The sequence below is a fragment of the Xenopus tropicalis genome, chromosome 6 (genome assembly GCF_000004195.4).
Source record: "Xenopus tropicalis strain Nigerian chromosome 6, UCB_Xtro_10.0, whole genome shotgun sequence".
NCBI lineage: Eukaryota > Metazoa > Chordata > Amphibia > Anura > Pipidae > Xenopus > Xenopus tropicalis.
The window spans coordinates 21943160-21956346 of record NC_030682.2 but is presented as its reverse complement, the minus strand read 5'-3'; the positions used below and the strand labels follow the sequence as shown (position 1 = coordinate 21956346).

Below are 13187 nucleotides of genomic sequence, written 5' to 3'. Positions count from 1 at the left end.
CAACCACTCCTAAAGCCTTTGTAGTTGTGATAAGAGCACAGAGAAAAATACAAAAGGCAGGTTGTTCTACTTTGAAGGCAAACCACTTCAATCAGCAGAATATTGCAGGACTTGCACCAGTAAAACAGTTATAGGCCAATAAAAGATATCATGATACCTACTGATTTTAAAAGTACTAGAAACAAAGCATCAAGGAAAATATTTAGGTCAAGGAAATAAAACATTTTTGTTCTGCCTTTCCAGTATGAAATAAAAAGTATGGTCTCAAAGGGAACATAAAAAGTAATGTAACAGCAAAGAATTCTGTGGTTCAACTTTCCAACAGCTGATGGTTTAAGGGTTCCAGATGGCTGGAGCAGAAAGAGGACACCACTATATTCTCTAACTATGACCCGAAGGTCACCAAGTCCCTTGTCTTTATATTGACTTCTTTTAAGGTCTTCCTAAAGGCACATTGTTTATTATCATAAATGAAGGGTCTTTTCCCTATAACATCAATGAAATAAAGTTATAAAACCCAGTCCCTACAGATGGCCAATCTAATATCTTTGCTTAGCATCATAAACTATGATAGAATCAATGGCTACTCTAAATGGAACCAAGGATTAAAAGCAAAATGTAACATGAACAGGTGCTTTTCAAGTATTCTTGTCTGAACCAATTCTGTGTGAGAGCCTTGCCGCTATGCCATCAAGACTCAAGGTGAAGGCTCTCATCAGTAAAGAATACCCCTGAAACTATTGCTTAGTGACAGTACTCAAGTTTCTTTATTCCTACAACCTTATTATGAATAAAGGGGGCAAACGCTTGGCCTTGTAGGGCGCTTAGTTTTAGAAAATCTCTGTTCTAAACTAAATAAGCATTATATTTAAGAGTGGGGCAAAAATGAAGCTAAAGATATGTCAAGAATATGGACACTCCAAAAACTGCTTTTACCCTCTCCACCCCCATAATTAAACATGTTTAGTGGTGAGAACAATTATTTCTTTTGCTTTAAGTTTATCCAAGGGCAGTAATCAGCTGCTTGCCGTTGCTCCTATCATTTCATCTGTCAGGCGATCCCGGTGGTGTCCACTAAAAGAAGCAACAATTTGGTCATTTTGACCAAAACACGGACGCATCTCTATGAAAAGCACATGGTGCTACTGAAGGGAAACTGTAACTGTAACTTAATTTCACAACCACATAAGAGGTATGTCTCAATGAGTACAAACCCACTCTCACACCAGCCTCAACAACACTCTCAAATAAGGGCAGGATAATTTTGGTTGCAACTCCAGTCCCAAACTGGTACACAGAGAGGAGCCACATCCAAATTGTCTCTGTTCTGGTTGAAGTGTAGTTGAAGCAGAAATAATGCAGAGCTCCATCGTAATTTGTTTTTTATTTTTGGGGGAAGAATAAGTAACACAGGTATGTAGGTGTGTACCACCAGCTGTAGATGTGGAAAGTCTTGCAAGCTGATACCGGAAGCCTACCTGGGCCACAGAGTGTTGCTTAGCTGGGCTCTCTTGGTCTCCATCACTTTTTGAAGAGGGCACTGTCTTATCTGACTGATGTGCAATCCGTCTAACAATGCCACCCCCATAGGTTATGGAGACAGCAAGGACCTGGCTATATGACACTCCAGCACTGGTTATTTTGCCTATAGCAAGGGCATATAGAACAGTGAGTTTTTCCCATTAAATATTACTTATTAAACAAAGTACAAGTAGAGGTCTTTTTTGGACAACAATTACAGTGATGCATTTTATGGAGTGATGTCAGGGTCACTTTATTATTTATATGGAACAGCACAGACGTCTTAATTTTGTCAGTATGAATTATGTGCTCCCAACCCTCATTGTATTCCCTATAACTCGAAAATGTGGTAAGGCCGACTTTCGCCTTTTTTTTCACTATTAGGAAGGATGTGAGAAAAGCATTTGGCTCTGGAAAGCAACACAGTAGATGATTCCTTTCCAACAAGTTACAGAAAGTGTTTGGATGAAAAAGAAATATATATATATATTATATATAGGATGGCGGATGTTGCCTAAAGACATTCTGCTCGCAGTCCGGAAAATTCATTATCCTTCTGCAGCAAAATAAATGAACAAGCCTAACGTGAACTGGAAAAATAAATAAAAATTCAGATTCGGATACGATAATAAGGTTAATTTCTTTCCTGCTGTCACTAAATCCACATTAGTAGTCTCTTTTCAGCTTGACACAAATTAATGGTTTTAATTCTAGACACTTGTCACAGTGCTCACTAGCCTTTCTTCTAATTAAAATGGATGACGCTTCGTGCTCATGAAAGACTGGAGTTCATTTTTCCCCCCTTCCTGTTGTTACATTCCTATTCATTAGAGACTCAGCGGAGAAAATGGCTCCCAGCACCCATGATAGAAGAAGAGGAAAAAGATAAGATGCTGCCGGAGTGATGCGACATATGGGCAAATGAACCTTTCCCCAAGGGTGTTGTATTACTGAGCCTGGTGGGGATATATAGCAGTACATCTCTTTAATTACTGTAGTACACAAATGGATTTGTTACAAGAAATTCTGATTACTTGACCAATCCATTTTGGCACCAGAAGCCTGAACAGATTTCCAATCAATGTGTGGCACGCCCATCAGATATTAATCTAAATTAAAAAAGGAATTTGTAACCTTCATCCCACCAGATGCCATTGAAGTACAACACCAAGTAACCATTGACAGCATTTGGATTTTAGAAAATTTGATTCTGCAATATCTGGAAACATCTGTTTTACATGGTACTCACAAAGTGCTTACCAACAGGTAACTCTTTAATGTGTTCCTTGCCCTTGTATAGACAATATAAATTCTTATACGCAATATTTGCTGGTTATCAAACCACCTTGCACAGTATTCATTGTCATGGTAAGTGCTTATGTATAAATAGGTTATGAATTTACCCCCAATACTCTATGGGTACATTTACCTTCAATTAATACCCTAATAAGCTTCAAAGCAGGTTCTGGGATACTGTATATAACAATCTAGTAACATAGTGCCCACTGTGAACCTGTCACTGGTTTGAGAAGAGCTTCACAAAATCTGCTATGACCAAACCAAGATCGTTAGCTGTCACTCACATTAAGCTGCTAAGAAGTTACAAGACGGGGTACAACTGCTGAAAATGCTCCAAAGGCAAAGGCTGCTGTATTTTAGCAAGACCTTTCCTCACCAAAATGTGCATCCTAAATATTTAGTTTACTTTCAAACACAGAAGAATGGCTAATCCCCTGCTGGTTCATTAGCCTTTGATCGCACAATGTTTATATGGGGAAGCATAGCATTTATAATTAGGCTTGAATACTGGAACGGTTTAACACTGGCAGGGAGAACACACATTTACTGCACAGATGCCAACATCTGAAAGCAACTGAATCTCATGCAGTTCTATCAACAGAAGTACAAGGAAATCCAGTGCCTGAAATATGGTATCTATTATAATCCTAAATACAGTATCTGAAGTTTTGTACTACATAAAAAGTATTCAACAAAAGGGAAATACAAAGGTAACCGTACCATGTATGGCTCCTCATACATTATCCAACCATTTCCATCCTCTGGCTTCATCCCAAATCAACGTGATTTGCTCGTTTGCCTTAGGCAAGATCGTTCCGATATCGCCCATCTCAGGTGGGCATATCAGTGAATGAAGAGCATGTTTGACGACCTCGTCATGAGTGAATCTTCACATTCATGGCCACTTTAAAAACTGCCACTGCTCTGCCATATCATGAACAACGCTCAACTACTTTTGCCACTTTTAAGGTAGCCATACAACGGTTGATCAAAACAGCTGAAAGTCACAGTTTATTGGCACATGTATAAGGCCCTCGGATGGACCTATCATACTGGTATCAATCTGGCAGGTTTAAAAATCCCGTATGGACAAGAAGCACATTGGCATGTTGATGTGCTCTTTGTCCCAAAGGTCTGTTTTCTACCATTGTGTTACAATCATTTGGCTATTGGATCAATTCAATGGTGCCCACCTTAAGGTGGGCATGTAAGAGAAAGGTGCGCTTGTTTGGTGATCTTGCCAAACGAGCTGATCTTCAAATATATGGCCAACTTTACTTTCCAAGAGCTCTCTCTATAACATACAAAGTAGAATAGAAAGTAACTGCATACTGTGCAACTATAGAGCTTTTTTGAGAAGCAGGCCATACAATAGAGTTACTGTTCGCTGCTCTTTGTAATGCAACTAGTTAAAAAAAAAAAAATATCTGAAAATCCTATTATTCAGTGGTTGTTAGGCAGCGGAGTCATTAATTTGCTTGGCCTGTCTGCAGTCAATATGAGCAAATACAAGCAAAAGATGGTTGTAAGCAAATGTTGATTATTATTAGAAAGATGATGTCGGGGAATGGTACAAATGGTGGGTATAATTGATTTTTTTTAATGGACCATTTGCTTGTACTTTGGCCCCCATAGGATTTTTGTTTGATGCAGCTTGCACACAGTAAATTCATTATTACCAACCCATTTCCCAGAAGTATTACATCATTAAAGAAATAAAGCTTCATGTAGAATGGAAATATGCATTAAAGCGACAATTCTAAATGAACTTGGATACTGAAGGAACCGTGGTATCCAATGAGAAAGGCCCTCACCCAAATTTCATAGGAAAAGAAAAACACACAATGCAGATCTTTAGCCAACAATGTTTAAGCCAATCAAATTCTTATAACAACTGACAAAATAGCCAATCAAAAATGCTTCATTTGAAATACTATCAGCTTCTTTGAAATTCCTGTTCCAAAATCACATTCTTAGTGAAAGAAACTTGGAAGCAACATCATCACAACTACTTATTGGAAGTTAATGTGTTTCTATAGGCAAGCAGCCATACTCAAGTCTTACATCATCACAGCAAAGGTAAGCACCAACTAAAGGGGATCTTAGGTCCCTGTGCATCCCTATCTGGCTGGATCTGGGCAGGGCAGATGCCAGAGAATGCTACCTAACTGTAATGCCAACTGTAATGTTTAGTAAAAGAGCATTATTTGTTGTGGGATTTAATGATGGTTTGGGCTATGGAACCTGGTTTCAGAGAAGGCAAACCAAAATGACACCATTAGAGATTCTATCTTTGGGGAAGATGCTTTTCTGATACAGCCTGACAAAATGCCTTGAACAAACCAAGATTCATGCAGAATTGGCTTGCTAAGGTGGGAGCAGAAGAACTGGATGGCCTGGGCAAAGCCTTGACCCCAGCACAAATAACATCTGTGGAATCATCTGGAACACAGTCAACGAGCCAGTTTTGTCAATGTCAGCGATCAACCTGACTAATGTGCTTATGGCTAAATATAAAACAAATCCCACCAGCAATGTACTAACATGTATCACAAATCCTGCCCGAAACACAGAGAGGACCAACTTCATCCTGCAGAAGCTACGCTGGTCTTCTATGCAAGGTGCCTATCCAAAAACACAAGTAAAATGACCTGTGATTTCTGGAACCTCTATATATGGATCAACTCTTCAGCTCCTTTTAATCTTGTGCATAATTTAAACTTACTCAAAGACCATATTAGAAACTATGTGGGGCAACATTTTGGGGTCAAAAATGTAGGCGGTAAGTACAAAAAGGGACATATAAATGTGTGAGTATAAATGAGAGCTTACATGTACCTTGTATAGCACTGGATCTCAACCTGTGGGTCGGGACCCCTTTGGCGATCGAACAACCCTTTCACAGGGGTCGCCTAAGACCATCGGAAAACACATATTTCTGATGGTCTTAAGAATAATTTTATTGGGGGGTCACCACAACATGAGGAACTGTATTAAACAGTTGCGGCATTAGGAAGATTGTTGTATAGGATAGTTTTCTCTCAGCTAATCAATAGGAAACAAGGACATTGCTTTGATAAAGCTCAGTAACATAACTGAGATGCAAGAGCATCCAATCAGGGACAGGCTGCTGTGATAGCAATCACAGTGAGCCAATCACTCGAAGAGGAGCATGATGGGATAGAGGAAAAAGCAGTTTGTATTTGCCAATGATAATAATACTCACTGGAATATTACAGGGGTCGGGTGAAGCAGGGAGTTCCTTGCTGGAGTTCTTTAACCGCTTATGAAATGCTCAGCCAGCAAATGCTGTGGCCAGTTAATTGCCATAGAGTAGTCGCCTGTGTGACATTAACCTACTGTAAGATGCACTGCTTGTCTTCCAACATAAAGGGAAAATTGATTATGTGGTCATTTTAACTTCTCCAGCAGACAAAGAAAGGAAAAACTCCAGTTTTATGGAAAGGGCAAGGGGAGCTCGGCAAATACACGGGTATCCCACATGGTAATGTCAGGTTATCCAAACAGCATCTGTCAAACAGTGTGCCGCTAATTCCTGTCAGCAAGGCAAACAGCAAGTGCAGCTTATTAAAGATCACATATTGGGATTTCTTCTTCTTTTTTGGATGCTAAAATGGCAAATCGCTGTACTTAATTCAAAGCTATTGATTTTACGAGCCTCAATATAGAAAGGATCAATGGATTCTGGGAGGAATAACAGAGCAACTTGCAGAAGGAGAATTTGGCTGCAATTATGAAGATGGTCTAGAGGCTTGAGGTTTCCGATCTATCTCAGTATGGACACCGTTCCTGGCCACATAAGATGTATAAGTATACTGTGGTGGACTAGACTAATGTAGATGTAGCTGTAAAGGAAATGGTCAACGTTTAAAGTTAAAGCAATGCCGTGTCAACTTTCCTTGAGCAATATGGACTCCGAAATATTTAAAGCATATGGCAAAAGTACTCCAGACATATGGCTGAGAAGGCCTGTATATATCCTGGCATACCGCCAACAAACAGAAGTCTGGTCCAACTGGTCTTAAATCTTGTTCAAGCAGAACAGACTCACGACCCTACTTGCAAAGCCTTGTGACTCATAATACAGTCTGCCACCTATAGCCAATCAGCACTGACTCGTCGGGAGTTTGAATCAGGCTACCAAGGAAGTCCAAGCAATCATCATGATCACAGAGAAGCACCAAAATCCCCTCGCTTGCATTTTATTTTCCAGACTGAAGGAGAAATATGAGAGGGACCGAGCAGAAAGATAAACAATTCACGGGGAAGAAAACTCCAGCCTGGCCTTCACATCCCTTCCTAGTGCCAGAGGCAGTGACCTTAGCAACAAGATGGATTTTGAATTCCAAATAGGAGTCGGAGGAGAACAAAATATATTGCAAAACCACAAGAGATGTCCAATAAAGACACACTGTAAAGCAGCTTTCCATTACTAAAGGGAGCGGGAGTTAAAAACTGCCGGCCAAAAAACATTTCATAAGAACCTCAAGAATCTCTAAGAAAAAAAAAACTAATAAATCTGATTATATTTTTCTGAAAATATCAGCAAATCCAAAGCAGATCACAATGATTTAGCTCAAATACAGGGGAAAAATCAAATAGTTATCAAGTTCTCCCTTCCCGCCTATATATTCCTTTACAGGAAGCCTATCCCTTCGTAAGGTAACGTACAAAAATCTAAAAAAAATAAAACCCAAAAATTTAAAAACAGTCTGGGACACAAAAATAAGCTGATATTTTAAAATTTCTCTCGTGCTGCAGTTTTAAAAGGTTATGTCAAAAGGTTGTAAGCGAATGGCGGCTGGGAAGGTAATAAGCTAATGAAGCAGCGAAGTCTACCTCTCCTGTTCTTGCCTCATGCGCATTCTTTCATCTTCTGAAGGGTGGGCTTCTTGAGCTCTCATTTTCCATGATCCCCCGTGATCAATCTTGTCATCTTTTCGATGTTTGCCAAACCTGTTAAGAACAAGGGGAATTCTAAAACCTGTCTGCGAAATGATAGGGTGACAAAAGGGGGTGGGTGTCTCTTGGGGGGGGGGGGGGTACGTCTCCTCTGGTCTTGTACCAACAATTTAAAGTTGGCTAATTAGTTTCTCCTGTTTGTGTTTGTGCCGTATTCGCACAGTCATTTAGACTTATGAATGTCATGCTTAATGCCACCCATCTCAGAGTTTGCATGCTATTATTATTGTTAAGTGGACTGTGGCTAGAACTCTCATGCGTTTAATTATACTTCTGTTTTAGGTTTAAAGAGACAGGACATTAAAAAAAAAAAGTGATTTTTTTAGAAATCCAAAGATTATGTATGTTAGAGATTTCTTAGCGTGTACAGCTGCTTGGGGTTAGTACTGTGAGATTAGAATAACACTTACATGAAGGAATGCACTGGGCTCCTGAAAAAGAATTAAATACCGTATCATCTCTAAGGGCTGTGACAGACGGGGCCCGCGACAAATCTCCCTTGTTGCGGGCAACTAATGCCATCCGACTGACGAAATGCCATCCCACTGACGAAAGTGTAAATTGCCGATGGGATGGCATACGCGGCGGCGTGATCGCCGAAGTTGTCTTCACAAATCATGGCGCCGCGTATGCCATCCCAACGGCGATTTACATTTCAGCTGGTGGGATGGCATTTCGGGAGATTAGTGGCCTACAACAAAGGAGGTCTGTCGTGCAGCGACTATTCTCCCCGCCTGCCACAGTCCTAAGGCATTAGCCCCTCGGGGAGATTTAGCCGCTACGATTTTCAAAAAGTCGCTCATCTATTCCCAAAAAGTGATTACGAGAGATTTCGACAGTGGAGCGACTCTATTTCCCACAAATCCAGGTGTTATATTTCCCGCCCACAATTAGAAATGACATTTAGTGCAATGGGGAAATCACAGCGACTTCCGCTCAGTGGGTTTTACTTTCAGCGATTTCAATAGGTTTGATTGACAATACTTTCTTTTTAAAACCGCTCGAAAAAGGGTCTCATAGCAATTCGGAGTGATAAGCGGTTTGAAGTAGTATCGTCAGTTTAGGTACTGGCCATTTATATTCTTCTCTATGTAGAGACAAAACGAGCGACTTGTCGCTGGAACTCGCTTTTTAAAAAATCACAGCGACTAATATCTCTATGGGACATCACTCTAAACACACACACACTTATAAGTGGTCATGGTGCTGAATGCTCCTATCTCCTGGGTATGAGATAATAAATATATCATATATAACATGATAAACTTGTACCTATATTACTTTAAGACCCCCAGACTATTAACCCTATGTTAGTTATACACTGAATAACCAGTTCCTTTGACCAGATCACCAAATATGGCTGCACCCATGATGGACGACCACAGCATCATTCCATGGATGTGAATGACTAAGGACCACTTGTGCAGGTCAAACAGGTTTCCCAGCAGGGAATCGCTCCCCAGTTTGGAATGTTGGGCTGCTTTGGGCCCACAAAGAAACCAATGTTAATGCAACATTAGCAGAGTCATTTAGAACTTGCCGGTTAGATGAACACCCTACAGAAGCTGGCCCAACCCAGCGCTAGGAGAACGTTAGAGGGCATCGCTTCAGGCAGCATAGCTTCCGCTGGGTAAAAGTGCTGTCTTTACATCAGCGTTCTGAATTTAAAGCACAACAAAAGCAAATAAAATCTCAATTTAATCTGTTAAATGGGCTAAACTTGCTGCGTTACTGATGAGATCATTGTAGCCTGCCAAATTACCTACGGATTTCATTAGGACGGCAATGCTATTGAAGAAACATCCATTAGTTGATTAATGAAGAAAAACAAAAACTGATTAAGACATAAAAAGTTCCATAGTGTTAAATTGAGTATGAATGGGAGAAAAGAGAAAAAAATAGGCTTAATTTATTAGCTAGCCTGGGTATCTGTTGCAAAAAAATCTCACTGTGCTACAATTTTTCTCCCTAAGGTCATTAAGGAAAACAGTACAACGGAATCAGCAGATCATTTCTTTTAACTCTTTCTGAAGGCAGTGCCTTTCCCTTTAGGTGGATATGGCTGCCTTGTTAGCAATGTTCTGCTATGGAAGTGGAAATGATGACTTGCCCAAGATCTGACAGTAGAGTCACCATGAGAATTAAATCCAAGCCAGCCTCTCAGACTATACAATCAAAGGGATTCTGTCAGGGAAAACTGAAACAAAATGCATCAGTAATAGAGCTTCTCTAACAGAATCCTGCACTGAAATCTGTTTTTCAAAAGAGATATTTTTATATTTTTTAAATTTGACATGGAGTTAGTCATATTCTTTGTTTTTCAGGTGCCCTCAGCCATGTGATCTGTGCTCTAATAAACTTCAGTCACACTTTACTGCTGCGCTGTAAGTTGGAGTGATATCACCCCCCCGGCCCTCACAGCAGCCGATCAGCAGAAGAATGAGAAGGGAGCAAGATAGCAGCTGCCTGAAACCTGTATTACTTAAAATGCCGCTCTTCCCCACCTAGTGGCAGATGTGAGAATAACACAATAGTAAAATATCAAAGTCCGGCTTGGGACTCCTCTAGTTAAATGGGAGTAGGAGAAACAGAGATGGTGCCTACACACCAATATTACAGCTAAAAAATACATTTGTATTTTAGAGTGGAGTTATATATAGTAGAGTTATATTCAATTTACAGTGTAATTTAGTTAAACATATATATATATATATAAATTTAGCTAAACTACACCATAAAAATCGTGACAGAATGCCTTTAACGATTAACCTTAAAATTAGCATTCACCAGAAAATCAGTTCCAACAGATCAGATTTCCAACAAAGTCTTCTTGTGCTCTGACTGTCACTCCTGCTTGTCCGTATAATGATATCTGGAAAATGAAACCTGTGTGTAATGGATACCGCTCTCGCCTGCCCGCGCGCTACGTATACAACACACACACAAAGCCACAGGAACACAGGAGTTCATTTTGATGTGAAATTCTCTTTTTGCAGCCAAAAGCATCTCTCTGTTAATTGCTCAAAGCCCTGCTAATTTCTCTTGATGTGGAAGGTATGATTTGAATAGAATAAAGGACAATTAAGTTGTTGATGGCAATTAACGCAGTTTGATGGCTTGATTGCAAGAAAACCAAGAAAATATTGTAATGTAGGACAAGCAAGGGCGCTATCTGGAAGCCTATAATTTGGTCTGACATCTACTAATTTACTGTGGATTAAACATTTTCTACTGTGTTAATAGGAAAGTGCAGCACAGATACAGGATCTGGCTATCAGGAGGTCTGTCAGCAGAGAGAAAGCAAAAAGCAAAGTGCCACACTATGGGGACATGCAATGTGCAATCCTCCAGATGTGCCTCAATAGCAACTCCCCGACGGTTCCCCCAGTAGCCTTCTGCTGTCAATGGGATGCTAGGTTCTGTCATTCAGCAACATCTAAAGGACCACTAGAGACCGATCTACAAGAGCAGCCCCTATCAGACACTATGGGGCACATTTACTAAGCCACGAACGGGCCGAATGCGTCCGATTGCGTTTTTTTCGTAATGATCGGTATTTTGCGATTTTTTCGGAAAAATGTTGCGACTTTTTCGTTACTAATACGATTTGTGCGAAAAAACGCGAGTTTTTCATAGCCATTCCGAAAGTTGCGCAAAATCTGGCGATTTTTTGTAGCGTTAAAACTTACGCAAAAAGTTGCGCTTTTTTCGTAGCGTTAAAACTTGCGCGAAACGTCGCACCTTTTAAGTTTTAACGCTACGAAAAAAATCGGCAGATTTTGCGCAACTTTCGGAATGGCTACAAAAAACTCACGTTTTTTCGCGCAAATCGTATTGGTAACGAAAAAGTCGTAAAGACGCCGAAAAAAATCGCAAAAAATACGAAAAAGTCGCAAAATGTTCGTTTTCAAATCGAAATTTTTCCAATTCGGTTCAGATTCGTGTCTTAGTAAATGTGCCCCTATGTAAAAAGGGCAGTACATATCTACAACGGAGAAGGGGGTGGAAATCCCAGCAAGCTTTGCATGGCTTCAGTTCTAGGCTTTTTGCATAGAGGCATAGGGGGTTCACTGTAAAAGTAGGGCCCTGGTACAAATACTGGTTTTCTTTATATATGGGGGTGGGGGGCATGGAGAATCAAGGTGTGGTTATATTTACTATGTATCCCACATCTTGTGTCTCAACCTTTTCTCCTTGTAGATTGTAAGCTCTTTTGGGCAGGGCTCTCTTCACCTCTTGTATCGGTTATTGATTGCTTTATATGTTACTCTGTATGTCCAATGTATGAAACCCACTTATTGTACAGCGCTGCGGAATATGTTGGCGCTTTATAAATAAATGTTAATAATAATAATAATTATAATAATATGTAGGCTTGAATGGATTAAAGTCTTGGTCTAAAATGCCCCTGAGATGTTGGAAGATACAAACTCCTTGGTGTAAAAGAAAAAAAAAAAAATAATAATTATATTTATGTGATGCTAAAAGAGGATATGAATTAATGTAAAAAATGTTTGTGGTTCGTAAGGAAAATCCCAGAACACCCGGTTTAGCTCACATGGAGCAAATATCCTAAAACGTAACTCAGCTTAGGACTTTATTGCAATAAAGCCATGAAACTTATCCACTGGCCAAAGTTACTGTAAGCTGTCACTTGCCGTGTCTGAGAATCACTAGCCCATGAATTCACGCCTCAGAGATTTTAAATTCAATTTCTCTCCCCAACAAGATGGCATCTGGTCTTTACATGGGTGCCGAGACTCCATTTACACATTTATTATGCACTGAACCTAATTCTCTGGGTGAAGCAGACTCCAACAGTATAAGGCCAGCTTAATTATGAATAATTAAAGAAATGCATAGTACTGTATTTAAAGGACAGTATCTGTATGTAATGCGCGGGGTGGGGGGGTGGGGATCAGAAAACATGGCACATTAAGTGCCTTCTCTCCTTCAGCAGTTAGACATGACATCAACTGTGCCTAATGCGCTCGGAGGATGTGGTTGAGTAGAAGCCCCCTCTGCCTAACGACTGATGGGCAGACAACATGGAATATGGCTGGGAATGTATTGGAAGGCAGATTAACAGTGATGGGTTCATTATCATGTAGATAGAACATAAATATGGAAAGTGCCTTTTCCTTAGAATGCCTTACATGGGCACATTCACTTAGGGCAGTGGCTTCCATTAGTCCCCCATACAGGCCTGGAATCCAAAGGCAGAGATATTCCATCCATTCTCTATGTCGGTACCATCACCTTGCAAAGTATTCTGTAGATTAAATATGATATAGTAGCCCTGTTATATGCCGCGCTTATTATCCATGTACAAGGAACGTATGAAATTCTACCTGCCACCTCCACAGGAAGAATAATACATATAG

The 13187-nt window shown here is 40.1% G+C and overlaps 1 protein-coding gene across 9 annotated transcripts in view; it reads right to left on the bottom strand.

The window, feature by feature from the left end:
• The window catches only part of pard3 (par-3 family cell polarity regulator), a 347219-nt gene that overhangs the window by 101348 nt on the left and 232684 nt on the right, over positions 1 to 13187 (bottom strand). For 6 of the 9 annotated variants that reach the window (XM_004915463.4, XM_004915468.4, XM_012965666.3 and 3 more), the window contains one exon: positions 7681 to 7797. The exons of the other annotated variants lie outside the window; for them this stretch is intronic. In XM_004915463.4, the coding sequence (XP_004915520.1) occupies positions 7681 to 7797 (117 nt within the window). The remainder of the gene's footprint in view (positions 1 to 7680; positions 7798 to 13187) is intronic. 9 annotated transcript variants of the gene reach the window in all.